This window comes from Lytechinus variegatus, chromosome 19 (genome assembly GCF_018143015.1).
Source record: "Lytechinus variegatus isolate NC3 chromosome 19, Lvar_3.0, whole genome shotgun sequence".
In the NCBI taxonomy this organism is placed as follows: domain Eukaryota; kingdom Metazoa; phylum Echinodermata; class Echinoidea; order Temnopleuroida; family Toxopneustidae; genus Lytechinus; species Lytechinus variegatus.
Window position 1 is genome coordinate 16,905,657 of NC_054758.1, and position 16,981 is coordinate 16,922,637.

At 36.0% G+C, this 16,981-nt stretch overlaps 1 protein-coding gene across 2 annotated transcripts in view; it reads right to left on the reverse strand.

Annotated features, from left to right (window-relative positions):
• LOC121405736 (ADP-ribosylation factor GTPase-activating protein 2-like) overlaps positions 1-16,981 on the reverse strand; it is a 35,795-nt gene that overhangs the window by 17,849 nt on the left and 965 nt on the right. For both annotated transcript variants that reach the window (XR_005968686.1, XM_041596684.1), the window contains exons 2-5: positions 11,625-11,743; positions 9,455-9,527; positions 7,048-7,179; positions 293-470 (exon numbers count right to left, since the gene is read on the reverse strand). Coding sequence is in view for 1 of the 2 variants with exons in the window: in XM_041596684.1 (XP_041452618.1) it covers positions 293-470; positions 7,048-7,179; positions 9,455-9,527; positions 11,625-11,743 (502 nt within the window). In the remaining variant the exon portion in view is untranslated. The remainder of the gene's footprint in view (positions 1-292; positions 471-7,047; positions 7,180-9,454; positions 9,528-11,624; positions 11,744-16,981) is intronic.

Here is a 16,981-nt window from a genome sequence, read left to right on the forward strand (position 1 = left end):
TTTAGTGCAAGAAAGATTCACCAGTCATGCTTCAAGTTAGAACTTATGAATAGCTTTATGAAAATACCCACTATGGCTATTTTGAAATTGCATTAGCCACCCCCCCCCCCCCCCCCCCCCGATATCAGCCATTGACCATGGGATCGCGTCAAACACTAGCAAGCTTATCACTTACAACACAATCTTAAAAAATTACATCCTAAATTGTTCAAAAAAATTAATTGATTATGCTAATTTATGCATGAGATTAAAATTCAGCCATTAATCACTAATAAAAGCAATGATGTCTGACCTGGTTTTGGAGAGGCTGATGGTGCAGGAACTTTGAGCGGTTCTGGATTGCTTGATAACCGTCCATTGCTTGTACCTGCAGGGATGGGCGTGATGTTAGAGGGCGCTTCATCGGCATGCTCCTCAAAGAAATCTACTTCCTTCTGCTGGGGCGACTGAACAAAGTCCTCCAGATGAAGCTGTTGGGTGAGAACAAAATAAGACACATGTGATAATCGGATGTGGATGCGAAAGTCGATGTAGACTGTCAAGGACTGTGACGGCCTCAAATGGTGACTGGCTGGAATTCTTTTCATGGAGTGGGAGGGTGTGAATGTCACTGTAGATTTCCCAGCATTGTGACGGCCTGACATGGTGACTGGCTAAACTACATCCCAGGGAGTGGAGGATGTAAAAATCACTGTATATTGCCCAGCATTGTGCATGCCTGACATGGTGACTGACTGGAATACTTCCCAAAGAAGTGGAGAGTGCAAAAGTCATTATATTAGTCCAGCATTGTGAGTGCCTCACACAGTAACTGGCTAAAATATAATGTATCCCCGGGAGTGGAGGATGTGAAAGTCACTGTAGATTGCCCAGCATCGAGTGTCTCATATGGTAACTGGCTGGAATACTTCCCCATTCAGTGGAGGGTGTGAAAGTCACAGTATATTGCCCAGCAATGTAAGTGCCTGACATGGCGACTGACTTGAATACTTCCCCATGGAGTGGAGGGTGTAAAAGTCATTATATTAGCCCAACATTGTGAATGCCTCATGTGACTGTCTGCAATACTTCCCCAGGGAGTGGATGATGTAAAAGTCATTGCATTATCCCAACATTGTGAATGCCTTGTGTGACTGGCTGCAATACTTCCCCAGGGAGTGGAGGGTGTGAAAGTCACTGCACATTGCTTCACATGGCGGCTGGCTAGAATGCTCCCCAGTGAGTGGAGAATGTGCATTAATTGTGCACTGAATTGACTGAATGAATCAGATTCTCAGGGTAAAAATAACCTGCACGGACTTGTCTAAATACAGGATATGTCTGAAGTACATCATAAATTATTGAACAGGATTTAATGTAAAAAAGAACAAAAGAACTTTATCACTAAATTTTTTCATTGAAACTGTAGCAGAAACTTGAAAATGATGGCAATTTCCAAGTGAATTGGTTATTTTCTTGGCATTCTGTAATGATTAATCTCTATTCATGTTTTTCTTAATTTAAACTGATCTTAACATTTCGTATTATTCTAATATTTTTAATTAATGTATGTACATGTATATGTTTATAACCACTGGAAGTGGGGCAGAAGGCATATTGCCACATTTATTCAGTGCCACATTTATTCAGTTAACTATTTCTATCCCTGGCAATCCAGTGGTTAATTTCTATCTCATTGTTCATTCTTTGATATCTGAATTGTATGTATTCTTTATGTTGTCTTCATTTTGCCAAATAAATGATAATAATAATAATAATTCATTTCTGAGAGATAAACTGCAAAATATAAAAAATGCAACACTGAAAGATAAATGCTAATAGACAGTGTCAAGTCGATGAATAAAACATGATCACGACAGGCTTCCATCAATTAGTTGGCCCACATACAGTAGATAACAATGATGAATAAATTTCCACATTAATATTGATGTGCCAAGGACATGCTTCAAAGCAGTCTTATTTCAATTTGGATGACTCATGACTAGGCTACTCATGACTGCATTAACTTTGCAAGATGAAATTAAACAGCAACGAATATGGATCATTATAATCTACTCTCCAGTTGGAGCGTTGTGGCCCAGTGGATTAGTCTTCAGACTTTGAAACAGAGGGTCGTGGGTTCGAATCCCAGCCATGGCATAATTTCCTTCAGCAAGAAATTTATCCACATTGTGCTGCACTTGACCCAGGTGAGGTAAATGGGTACCTGGCAGGAATTTATTCCTTGAAATGCCACCGTGCTTTAAAAGACTGCGGGGCTAAAGCCAGGGTAATAATATCCCAATAAGTGCATAGGGACGCATTTGGCAGTGATATGCGCTATATACAGTAAGCATGTTGGTATTATTATTCTCCAGCTCACTGGTCTACCTATCTATGATGCATTCAGTAAAGTTTATTCAATCACAGCTGCAGTGATCACTATAACTACCAATGCCTTTAATATAATCTAAATCAAGAGCAAAGTCAAGTGTATCAAGAGTTGAAATACAATACTGCTAAGTTTAAAATGCCACGTCTCACTCTTACACAGACTGCAAATATCGCATGAAAAGCATGAAAGTACTGGTAGTGAAGTTTAGTACATGGCTATACTCTGTATCCATCCATACTTAATAGATTATAGATTCATTAAAAAAAAAACGCAACTGAGGGTCGTGCTTCATCAAACTTGCAATACAATTTCCCCCGGAAAAAAATCTTCTGAAATCAGAGCATCTGATTGGCTATTAGCAAACTTTATTACAAGTTTTATGAAACAGAACCTTGGATTCAACCTGTACATGTACATGTAAAGCCTTGAAAGAATCTTTTTTTTAAATGCAGCAGATATTAGCATAACATCAATAACAACAACAACTCAACATAGGAACAGAAAGCTAGCCATGAATGCTTCAGATTAAAGTCGGTCCGGGCTCATCAACATTCTGCGAAGGATACGATTGTAAATATACAATATGGCAAAGACCAACATTTGACCAAAAAAGCTAGAATAATTCATGAAAGCAATAATACTTAGAAGCAAAATCAAATATTTTGTATTCTTGCTTTAGACTTTCATGTAGAGACAACAACCAACCCTTAGCTACAGATGACCCATTTTGCTTGCACATTTAATTATTTACTAGCAACTACATGTACAAAAGAAACCAAATGGAGTTGATCCTTTTGTAAAGAAACACATTAGGAATGGTGGTTTTATACCTTCCTGTTTATAACATTTAACATCAAGATATTGCCCTTGCTAGTAAATACCAGTAATTAGTAAAAGTAAAACCAAATTCTTTTACTTTTTAAAGGCCTGGGTAACAATAGTCTTTCTTTTCAATTCCCCTCTTTCAGGAAATCTTTGAGGAAAATCCCTTTCGTACTTCAATCTTACTCGACAAGAACCTACCATTTGCAGGAGACAATGGGTTAAATTTGTTCTGTTGGAAAGAAAGTGTGGCAAAGGTTGGAAAAGCCCTCAGGAGATGAGATGGGCGCTAAACTCAATGACAGAAATTGAGAAATTGCCTTTTGACCTAGTACGAGGGCTTGTATGCAAGTACATTGTTTATTTTTAATGATAATAATAATAATAACATTTTATTTACCCAGGGTAGCCACTTCAATCATAAGACTGCTCTACCAGCGGGCCCTGCATAACATAATATGTTATTATTACCCTTCTCCAATCTAAATGCTGAGTGCTAAGCAAGAAGGCAGAAGGTCCCATTTTTATAAGTCTTTGGTATGACTTGACCAGGGATCGAATCCACGACCTCCCGTTCATGAGGCGGACGCTCTACCACTGAGCCACCATGCAAGTTTGACCATAAGGTTTGCAGATGACTGTGCAAGCAGAAACGCAGATGGATAAGTCTCCCATAACCTACAATATACAGCAACAGCACATTTCATCACTAATGGGGTGTTGCAAGAAACGTGCGATCAATTGCAAGTCAAATTTTGGTCCCTTAATCAATCATATGTCTTGCAGTTAATTGCAAATTAGTGATTGATTGCTAATTTAACCCTTGAAACAAGAAGTTTAATCTGGGACCGTCTTACAAAGAGTTGCAAGTGATCCGATCAATTGCAACTATGGAAAGCCAGCAAAGTCAACATATACAATGCATGTTTGCTCAAATCTTTTTCCAGATATGAATGTATATATCCATAAGTTCACTGATTCCTAGACAGTTCGGTGTGTTCGCCTTTGTTTACAAAGGACATTTTGCACATTTCCTGTAGAAAAAATTATGACACTGATGGATTTCCATAGAGTTACAATTGATTGGATCAATCGTAACTCTTTGTAAGACGGGGCCCTGATATGCTGCAGCTAAAATATTTTCTTGCAACACCCCCAAGCCTTTTTTCCTGGTTAAGCCTTTTCCTACATGTACTTGGCTCTATCCCTTAACACCATAGTAGCAGTAGGATCAATCTAATGCCATCATACTTACCAATTTCCAAACATCTTCTTTCTTACTCCTATCCATCTACAGAATAAAAGATTTAGCGAATCACAGGCCTATATCTTATTCCTGTCTAATGTTACACTTATCATGCTTGTGTATTATCAATGTATCAAATGAAAAAAAAATTTCAAACACAACTCTTTGCATAGAAGAATTTGTCCCCTTCTCGCAGAAAGGATGTTAATGCGCACGACTCGTCAAAAGTACATTTTCATGAAAACGCAAATTATATTTTGATCTTATTTTTGTGCTTTTAGCAGCTAGTGTATTATTTTCTGTCCTAATTCTCATACTTTCTGACAAAGCGAGTTGTTTTATTCATTGATATTTTGTTTTTTTAATTTAAAACACTCAAAATGCTTTCTAATCTTAAGAATCCCTTACGCCCTATTCCAGGAAGAAAAATACATAATCCACTGATCCAAAGACTGCAGAAAGGCTGCTGGCGCGAATCGGTCTATGTGCGCACGCACCTTGAACGAGAAGGGTCTTGTTCCCAGAGAAATAACACGTCTTTGTGCTGAAAGCACATGGTAATATTTTTGCTTATTATGTCATAATGACGTCACATTTAGGTTTGAGAATGGTACCAGAAGAGAGTTCATGACATGCTTTTTCCATTTCAGCAATTAAAAAAAAATAAAAATTGGGGCGCCAAAATACGTTAAAGGCCTTTCTGCGGGAAGACGACGAATTGTACTTGTGTTCATTTCTGTCTTTACTGTTCCTTCCTTCCTTCCTTGTTTTACAAGTTTGCATACTTTACAACAAGCATTCTCTTATTTGTTAATTTTTTTTCTTCTTATTTTCAAAGATTTCCATGTTTCAGATACATGTAGCTTTTACATGTGCATGATGTTCATTCACTTTTGGCTTTTAAAAAAGACAACTAACTCAACCTTAAACAAAAAATATTGCTGTGCCCATGGAATTGCAACCACCACTATCACTGCATAACATACATCACTTCCCCTACTAAGAAAACCCCTGAAAAGGCCAAGGAAGGGAATATCTGTGGTTGGGCAGGGAATAATTTTCCTGGTATCGCATCCCAATTTGCGCCACATTTTTGAAAGACTGCTAATGCATTTAAAGTCTTTTGTATAGCATATTTTTACATAGGACTGTACATTACTTAGTTGAGAGCTTATCTCTTGTGACCAAAAACGCTATTCAAATTTGCAAAGCAAAATTATTCCAGTGCTTCCGGTGCTTTTCATAGTATCAGATTTCGGCAAATTATAATCCACTCCTTATCAAAGTTCAAGGCAGAAGGCAGTTTAAAGTACTACATAGAGGCCTGTATTCTGAAGTCAGGTTTAACTTAGAGCATGGTCCAACTCTGTGCTAAAATTATGGGAAGCCAAAAGCGTCAAAGTTTTCATTAAGTTGTACATTTCTCATGTTTACTGTGCTCTTTCATAATTCATCGATGGTGAAGACAATCATCTATTTATACTTCCTAGACAATTATGAATGATTTGAGAGCCAAATGAGCTGAAATATGATATCTCTGTTAGTGATTTATGTAACAATTGGCTATCCATACTTAAACCACAACTTTAAACCTGAGTTTTAAGTTAAACCCGACTTGAGAATATGGGCTAGTAGGTGCACCGACAACATTTGCTCCTGCGACAATCGCTCCGGGCTAATTTCATCTAAGATGTAGGGTTAAGGTTGCAATGGGGTTTGATGTTAGGTTTAGGGAAGGGTATAGTGTTAAACCCAGGGTTGAAGTTGGTCATTCAATAAGTGGGTGGAATTTAGAGCAGGGAAATTGTCGCAGGAGAAAATGTCATGGACCGGTGTACTCAAGGACGAATTCGTATCCCCCTCACAGGCAGATCTACATATATAATTATAAATAAACCATGACAAGTTATCACTCAATAATACAGAGAGTAATACTACATTCACACCAATGATACCAACTCCATACCGATCAAAGCTACTGCATTATTTGGCATATCATTGACTGATTTCGAGTCGGTTTCATTGATGTGACTGTATTATAAACCCACACGTTTACTAAAACTAGTTTAGTGGAAACCTGTAAGCGGTCTTGGAAGCGATCATCCACACCTGTTTGGAAAACCATCTTATGATGCAGTTTTCTCAATCGCTTTGCCTCGTCAATCTGATTTTAGCACAAGTGAGGACACAACTGTTCTTCGGGAAACGATCTTCACACATTTTGAGTGTGCTACTGTGTGCAGAATGTCTATGCTGCGGTTTCAAATTTCGCACGAAACAAGTCACCCCACCAAGAATATTCCCGTTGCAGCAATACCGCTTTGCGTGAAGTGGTTTTGAAGAGTGGTTAATGAGAACAGGGTCATAATGTGTGTGCATGCAGTCATAAGGCAGGAGCATAGCTTTCCCCATTAGTGGACATCTTAAACAGTGTACAGTGCCTTCCCAAACAAACCAACAAATAAAACCAATGGTCAAAATCTAACACATTAATATTTATAGTATGAACATGAATGACAAATAGTTATGGGATACCCAATAATGGTGCTACAACATGCAAGATAAATTTTCGACTTTGCATGCTTCATGCCGTTTCGGTACTTACCTCTTTGCCATATTTTCTAATGGCGGCTGCTACGAGTTCCTTGATCTTTGACTTGTAGAGCGTGGCTGCTCTGCTGTTGTACTTAGCTTGAGCGTCATTGGTCGAAGCTCCATGCTGTCTGAAGTAAGCGACCTATGAAAATAGAGAATAGAGAATGCAAGTGTCATGAATATATGCATAATTTATTGATACAAGTAGAGATGAATATTCAGACCTCATTATATATGTGTCATGAATTATGCATTAATATCTATAGAGATATTTATATAAAACATAATTAAAGGACAAGTCCACCCCAACAAAAACTTGATTTGAATAAAAAGAAAAATTCAACAAGCATAACACTGAAAATTTCATCAAAATCGGATGTAAAATAAGAAAGTTATGGCATTATAAAGTTTCGCTTTATTTCACAAAACAGTTATATGCACATCTCAGTCGGTATGCAAATGAGGAACTGATGACATCACTCACTCACTATTTCTTTTGTATTTTATTATATGAAATATGAAATATTTCTATTTTCTTGTCATTGTCATGTGAAATGAAGTTTAATTCCTCCCTGAACATGTGGAATTCCATTATTTTAATATTATGTGCTTCAGGCAAGGAGGTCCTAATCGTCAAATTCGTAAAAATTGAAATGTTTTATAATTCAAACAATAAAAAACAAAAGAAATAGTGAGTGAGTGACATCATCGACTCTCTCATTTGGATGTAACTGGCTCGTTCATATAACTATTTTGTTAAAAATAAGCGAAACTTTGAAATGTCATAACTTTCTTATTTTACATCCGATTTTGATGAAATTTTCAGCATTGTGCTTGTCTGATTTTTTTCTATTGATTCAAATCAACATTTTTATGAGGTGGACTTGACCTTTAACAATCTGTCAATCATCTAGACCCAACTTATCAAGGGTGCGTCAAAATTATTATTCCATACTAGAGTCCTGACTTAATATCAAATCAATATCCAAATCAAATATACACAGCTACTACATGTATGGGGTACTCATCAAAAGATATTTTTAATCAGTTATTCAGCGTCAATTCTCCCTCATGCCAATGGACTGTGCAGTTTGACATATGGTCATGACATATAAGTCAACTTGGAGTGTATGCAATGTGTGTCTGATCTATAATGGTGTCAGAGAATGAAGATTGAGATTTTTATGCATTCAAGTGATTCTAGCTTCCATGCATTTATTGATGTTTCATTTTTGCATAAAGATTTTTATTTTACAACAAAGAATCATTTGAACACAAACATGAGTTTAATTAAATATATTTGAAACACTTGATCCACGGATGAAAATCAATAATTGGTCGTGATCTATACTAGTAATTCAACTTGGAGTGTATGCAATGCGTGTCCGATCTACAATAGCATCATAGAATGATGATTGATATTTCTATGCATTCAAGCAATACTAGCTTCCATGCATTTATTGGCATTTCATTTTTGCATGTTCAAAGATTTTTACATCAAAGAATCATTTAAACACAAATATGATTTTAACGAAACATATTTGAAACACATGATCCTCGGATGAAAGTTAATGATTAAACAAGGCTTATATAAATTGTAGGCCCTTGTTAAACCCTGATTTAACATTGAGGTTTAAACTATGGAGAGCTAATCGGGGCACAAATTCCTAAGAGTACACATCCAATTTATTAAACTCAAATGACACTCAAAATGTTCATAATTGTCAGGGAATGATACCTAAAGTATATTGAACTATTTTTATTCGTTATGAAAGCAAAAGGAAACAAATTAGCAAACATAACAAATATACAATATAAACCAAATTTTGGCTACCCATAAATTTAGCACAGAGTTAGACCACGGTCTAAGTTAAACCCGACTTCAGAATACGGGCCAATGTGATTAAAATCATCTATATACTTTCCATTTTTCATGTACATAGAAAACACACCTGAAAGCACCCATAAACACAACACATGATACAAATAAAAATACATTGGTAAACCTATGGTTGACAGCAAATCAAAGCCTAGTGGAGGAGCCGTGGTGTAGTGGTTCTGACTCTCGCCTTGTAAACAGATGGTCGTGTGTTCGAATCCCACCGCGGTCTGGCGTCCTTTGGCAAGGCATTAATCCACACTTTGCCACTCTCGACCCAGGTGCTAAATGGGTACCCGGTAGGATGTGAAAGTCATTGTAGCTTGTCCAGTATTGTGTGCGCCTCACAGGCGACTGACTGGAATACTCCCCAGGGAGTGGAGGATGTGCACACATTGTGTGCGGGAATGACTGATTGAATCCGATGACCGGGGTAATAATATATCTGTAAAGCGCTTAGAAATGTCGTTCCGATGGATTAAGCGCTATATAAAAGCGGATTATTATTATTATTATTAGAATGATGAGAATAACTTACTGCATTTGCATTTCCTCCAACTTGCATTGCACGCAATTGAGGCCATGTCCATGACGTATCTAATTGAGTTGATCTACAGCAAGAATGAAAGCAAAATGAACATTTTGGGGGTTATTTTATCAGAAACAGGACATTCGTTCATTGTGTGACATTACATATAAAACAGAAACATGTACTAAAGATGGGTTGTTAATAAAATATAGACAAAGCTATTCACTGTCATCACATACATGTCCATGTAGGGGTAAACATTCACATAGCCCCACCCCCCATAAAAACTTAATCATACAAAAACAGAAATAAAATCAAGTTTACAGTTTCACGTAGGGGCATTCATACATGTATTTCAATCACATTTGTAAGAAAATATATATTCATAGAAAATAAATTTTAGGCTATCACTGTCAGACAATAAATCATTTTACACATATCACAGCTACCACGATATTTCACCAGTAAACCACAAACCATCATAATAATGTGAGCAAAAAAGAAACCCAAATAGCAAACAAAGTAGCATGTAAACAAGTATACACATTGTGCAAAACTGTACAATACACTCAAGGGTTGTATGATAGTATACTGTACAAAAATGTTTCCAGACTCAACTCTAGCATGGGTATGTTCTGTAGTAAACACAAGTTCAAGGTCGTGTACATGTAGGATTATGAATCACTGTGCTAATTAAAACAAAAGAGCAAACAGAAATCATTTTTTGACATCCTCATAGAAACAGAAGTCATTATACCAATTATTTACTGATGTTATCAGTCTTGCAACAATAATTATAACTATTTTTTTTTAATTGTGTCAATTTGCTCATACAAGTAGCTCTCACATCAGGAGCAATAGCATTTCTGTTAATATGAGAGACAATGTTCAACTATGTTCTTTACAGTCAGTCCTATGTCAAAAAAAATCACACAATTACTTTCACATCAAAGAACAATGTTACTCCTCAAATTTGATTTATAGCACTTCTGGTTTTGAAAGAAAACAATTTTCAACTATGTTCTGTACAGTCCTACGTAGAAAAAAATGCAACATAAAAAAAAATTGTGTCAATTTGCTCAAGTAGCTCTCACATCAGGGAATAGACCAGTTCGTAGTTACTTCATGGACAATTTTGGTCAAATGACCTTTCATTTCTTTCATTATGATAGGCAGATTTCAAAGCAAGATATTACGTAAGCTTGCCTTACATAGCAGGATGAAGAGATTGAATAGACCAGGTGACTAGAATAGCACACCAATGAACACTTTATGAAGGTATTTGTTGCATTCCTTCTTTGAATGCATATCATAGTATGTTGCACAATGTACTTGACAAACTGTGAAATACCAGTCGTTCGTGGAAGCATTGTTGTTTTTTGTGGATGTAAATGAAAACGACAATTCAAAAGAATATATGAATAATCAAGACATGAAAGTTGGTGCTTTATCTCATTAGATTTTAAACCACCATGTCACTTTAGTACAAATGACCTTCCTCTGATCATGCGTAGAATCTTTTGATCATGCGCAGAAAGGAACTACGAACTGGCTTTATACTCCTCAAATTTGATTAGCATTTCTGGTTGTGACAAAAAATCTTTCAACTACATTCTGTAAAGTCTTATGTACAAAAAAATGCAATACAAAAGACATTTGTGTCAATTTGGTCATAGAAGTAGCTCTCACATCAGGGAACAATGTTACTCCTTAAATTTGATTAGCATTACTGGTTATGAGAACAAAAAAATCAACTATGTTCTGTACAGTCCTATGTAAAAAAAAATGTTTAAAGACAACACACACAAAAAATGTGTCAATCTGCTCATACAAGTGGCTCTCACATCAGGGAACAATGTTACTCCTCAAATTTGATGAGCATGTCTGGGCTCCGTAATACAAAGATTAGCCATCAATCGCTATGTACTGACCAATCAATAATAATGTTACACGCGCATTAGGTTTAAAATACTGACCAGGGACCAATCAGTGCGGTTCTATCATATTTACAATTCACCGCAAATCTTTGTGTTACGGAGCCCTGGTTATGAGAAAAAAAAATCAACTACGTTCTGTACAGTCCTATGTAAAAAAAAAATGCTGCAGTCATAAAAAGCTGTGGAGCAAATTGCAATACAATACCAGGATATTCATTGCGTGCCCATCGGCAATACATTACCTGATAAATGTTAAATGAACACCAAGTGATCTGTGGGTGGCTGAACAGTCTATACAGAGGAATACACCATACGTGACACTAGCCCAGGTTGGGTTTTTACTATTACAGTCAAAGCATATCTGCAACAAAAAATAAAAAAAGTTAAAGATAAATGAAAGCTCGCCCCACAAAACAAAATTAAGGTTGGTAGAAGAAAAACTTAAAGGGGAATGAAACCCTTGGAACAAGTGGGCTTGTGTGGAATGAGAAAAATCAAAGAATAAGAACAAAGAAAGTTTGAGAAAGATCAGACAAATAATGAGAAATGTATGAGCATTTGATATTGCGATCACTAATGCTATGGAGATCCTCACATTGGCAATGCGAAAGATATGTGTGATGTCACATGTGAACAACTTTCCCTTTGACGGACTGTAAAATACCCCAAAAATGTCTCTTTCTGCTCTTTCTTAAGGTGATACACACTCTTTATCCATAATATATTCTTTGAAAATCTGTATTACAAGCCCTCCTATAGAAATAATTAATGATTGATAGATATGATAAAAGGCATTTTTAAGTGAAATATATACAAAACCAATGGGAAAGTTGTTCACATGTGATATCAAACATCTTTGTCGCATTGCCAATGGAGGATCTACATGTACATTATAATAATGATCTAAAATTCAAATGCTCATAACTTTTTTATTACTCATTCAATTTTTCTCAAGGGCAAGTCCAAGAATTCGCGCGTGTTACGTATGGGACATTTCAGAGGCTTCAATGACCTGAAAAATAGTGTTAATTGACTTTGATTAGATTGAATACCCTCATGATGGTAGACATCTAGGAGAAGAATAATCATGGGAAAAATGGTGGCATATGACCTCGACCTTGACCTTTTAGAGAGAAAAGATGGGCCATTACGTATGGGACGCAGAAAAAAGACAATTTTTAAAACAATTTTTACAAGTTGAGAATTCTCTGAAAGTATTTCATTTGACAACTTGTAACTCAGTGTGATAGAAGTCACAATACTCTAGTATATCTAAGGCAAGTTTCATGTCATAAGCCAAATCCCTCTAATTACAGACTCTAATTAAACAAATTAATGACATGTTACGTATGGGACAGTTACGTATGGGACATTTTGTCCCCATAGAGAATGTACACAATTTCCCCCATAATTAAAAAAATTGAAATAATTTAAAATATGGAAATAACAAAAGAGTTTCTGTCTTTTAAAATGTTCTATTGAGACATATTTGATATGACTGACAAGGAAATTAGCCATTTCCACATTTTTTCCTTGTTTTTCATGGTTTCATGAATTATGTATTTCTATTGTTTTTTATTTTATTCATATTTTTCCATTTTCACAATTTTTTCGCTTCAATTGTTTTCATTACTCAGTATTCATAACAAATCAGTCTTTAAAAACTAAAGAAAAGGTAAATAATCACTTTTAGAGCACTCTTGAAATTTGTTTTTCTCCATTCACTTTGTACACAAATCTCCCCATTGACATTGTGTGTAAATGTCCCATACGTAACATGTTGTCCCATACGTAACAATTATTTAATTAACTTTTAATTAAAAAGTAAACTCTATTTTTGAAACTTTTTGGGGTATAACATTTTCATACTTTATAAATTAGAACTTCCCAGAGATGCAACAATACAAGTATTGTATTATGAGAAATAACTTAAAAAAACATCCTCAAAATGTTACGTATGGGACATTCCGTCCTTGGACAAGACCTAATTTGCATAATTAATTAGATGACATCACTTCTTTTCCCCCAAAAGTAATAAGATGTTAGGGGGTCCATGTCCCACCTATGACTAAATCTCACAAGTTTTGTTTTTATTTTCTATGAGTTTTTATAATTGTCCCATACGTAACGCCCATTTTACCAATTATGCAAATTAGGTGCCCCAAATTAGCATAAATATGCATATTATCAAATTTTTCTAAATGAAATTTTAAATTTCAACATTTGGGCTTTCTTACCCCACCAAAGATAAGTTCTTAAATCAAAGATGAAATTTTGCCTTCTAGGGTGACCTTTTCTTGGACTTGCCCTCAAACTTTCGTTGATCTGTTTCTTTGATTTTTTTCACACAAGCCATCTTGTTCCAAAGGTTTCATTTTCCTTTAACGTTACTTCATAAATGAAAGTTGTTGTAACACTTTCATGTATTTCATGAGAAAGTTTGTAAAACAATAGGATCCACGATAAAACCAATGTTAATTGCCACCATATCATCCTAGATCTAGATGAGGGGCAGTGACATAAACTGGACTTAAAATCATAACAAGTGGAATGCCTCTGGCCGTCTCACCTGCATCACGCGGTTCAATATAGCAGCAGTGCTGACTTTGCATACTACTCTAACTCGCACAAGATGTTCAGTGATACATGGTTACTCTTATGTCCTCTTTTTATGAACTAGACCAATAAACTTACAGAGATATGATGGTTATTCAACAAAAAACCCCAACATGGCCAGAGTTCATTGACCTTACATGACCTTTGACCTTGATCATGTGACCTGAAACTGGAACAGGATGTTCAGTGATACTTGATTACTCTTATGTACAAGTTTCACGAATCAGATCCATAAACTTTCAAAGTTATGATGGTAATTCAACAGATACACCCAATTCGGCTAAAGTTCATTGACCTTTGACCTTGGACATGTGACCTGAAACACGCACAAGAAAGTTCAGTGATACTTGATTACTCTAATGTCCAAGTTTAATGAACTAGACCAATAAACTTTCAAAGTTATGATGGTAATTCAACAGATACCCCCAATTCGGCCAAAGTTCATTGACCCTAAATGACCTTTGACCTTAATCATGAGACCTGAAACTTGCACAAAATGTTCAGTGATGCTTGATTACTATTATGTCCAAGTTTCATGAATCAGATCCATAAACTTTCAAAGTTATGATGGGAATTCAACAGATATCCCCAATTCGGCCAAAGTTCATTGACCCTAAATGACCTTTGACCTTGGTCATGTGACGTGAAACTCATGCAGGATGTTCAGTGATACTTGATTAACCTTATGTCCAAGTTTCATGAACTAGGTCCATATATTTTCTAAGTTATGATGACATTTCAAAAACTTAACCTCAGGTTAAGATTTCGATGTTGATTCCTCCAACATGGTCTAAGTTCATTGACCCTAAATGACCTTTGACCTTGGTCATGTGACATGAAACTCTAATAGGATGTTCAGTAATACTTGATTAACCTTATGGCAAAGTTTTATTAACTAGGTCCATACACTTTCTAAGTTATGATGTCATTTCAAAAACTTAACCTCAGGTTAAGATTTGATGTTGACGCCGCCGCCGTCGCCGTCGGAAAAGCGGCGCCTAGTCTCACTTTGCTTCGCAGGTGAGACAAAAACTAGGCTGTAAAAACAATCACAATGAAGATCGCCATCACAGATAAAAAAATGTGAGATAGTTGTTTGGAAAAATACCCAACATTTTAGTGAAATGTCATGCATATTTTTGCTTATTTCTCAGCAATTACACAATTTCTTTCAGAATCCTTTGGCACATACATGTATATACAGACACTTGGATGGTTGTTTATTTGATAATGTACAATCTCATTTTAAAAATGTTACCACAAATTAGGGACAGTGATTTTTCATTTACTTTTTACTGGTACATGTGAATCAAAGCCGGAATCCATTTTGGGTTATTTGTTTTTGTGTAAGAATTCATTAAATTTACCTTTGTTAATAAAATTCATGTTTTTGGCATTCACATTTTTTTATGACAAGATAGAATCTCCATTTTAGATCAGGGGTCCGTTTCATAAAGGACTTGCAACTGTTGTAACTTTGCCATTACGGCAACTACCATGGCAACAGGGCTAAGCAGCCAATCAAAATCAAGGTTACCATGGTAGTTGCCATAACGGCAAAGTTACAACAGTTGCAATTCTTTATGAAACGGGCCCCAGGTTTGAAATGAAATTGCATGTTTTTGGAAAATGAAAAGACCATTTTTTTTACATAAAATCAATGTCCCTAAGTAATTAAGTGATACAGTCAAATATATTAAAGTAATATCTGATAGTTGGCTTATACCTAAACAATGGCTACACCATAAATTTGGCACTCACTTTGATACTGAAGTGACTGAACACAATTATTGGTATTCACTGTGACACAGAATGTACACTTGCCAATGGCAGTGACACAGAAATTGGCCCAAATAGAATTGAGGCTGAAGGGTGCCAAAAATTAAGTTCTCATTTAAAAATTAGAAATATAAATGTACATCTAATATCTTCTTTTAATAATCAATGGAATTAAATGTAACTACAATTTTTGTGTTTCTACTGTGCATAGGCTTAGGCCTATTTAAAAAATAAATAAAGTATTACCGGGTATTTAATTTTGTATAAAAAAAGACATCTAAAACGACAATCGAAACACTGCATAGATATCATCTGTCTGGCTGGTGATGACCTAACGACTGCGCAATCATTTTCCATTAGATTTAGAATTTTAGGCCAAAATGGCGAAGGACCAACACAAATCTAAAAAACTTGAGTTGCTAATATTGCCTTCATAGGGCTGATCTCCGAAAGCAGCGGAGGGAGAAAATCAGGAAGGAAGGTTTAGCATTTAAAAAAAAGCCAGATTTCAATCATCTTTTTGTCAAAACATTAATTATGAACAAGTTTCATACCACCTGCCTGCGGGAAAGCGTGTTCTAGACCTTGTATACTAAATTACATACATGGTATAGTAATATTTTGTCATGTGCCATTGATACTAAAAAATGCCAGGCCGCAGGCATCAGGAAAGTAAGTAATCTTTTGTACATGTAGACCATCTCCTCTCAACGCGGCACCCCTCCCGAGGCTGAAGCCAAGGCCAAACTTGTCAAACTGACATTTATATACTAGACCAAAAGCTTTGGTCTCTGTTATGTTGGTTGTTCCGCTGAACTCCATTGTCTCCATTCACCAATTACAGAGACCGAAGTTTTAACTTGATCTGTACAGGGACTCAATCAATGACCATATGTTTATTAAGTTCGGATGAACCAGAGAAGTGGGAGTTGCGCGACAGCCAAAGAATGGCACTGTTTGTTTCCTTGTAATTTTTTTCCCCCCACTTTGATGCTCTCTCTCTCTTAGGTGATCCCTCCACTGTTCTGGAGATTCTGGAGATGCATTTCAGGCCAAAACAGAATAATTATCGTTATTTTGGTCCAGTTCTTTTTTTATGAAATGATTGAAGTCAAACATTGCCATCGATGAGCCCGGCTTCAGGAAGAATTTTGCATTGTTAAACCCTTAATAATGACTCCTAAAACCCATAATTTGGCCAATG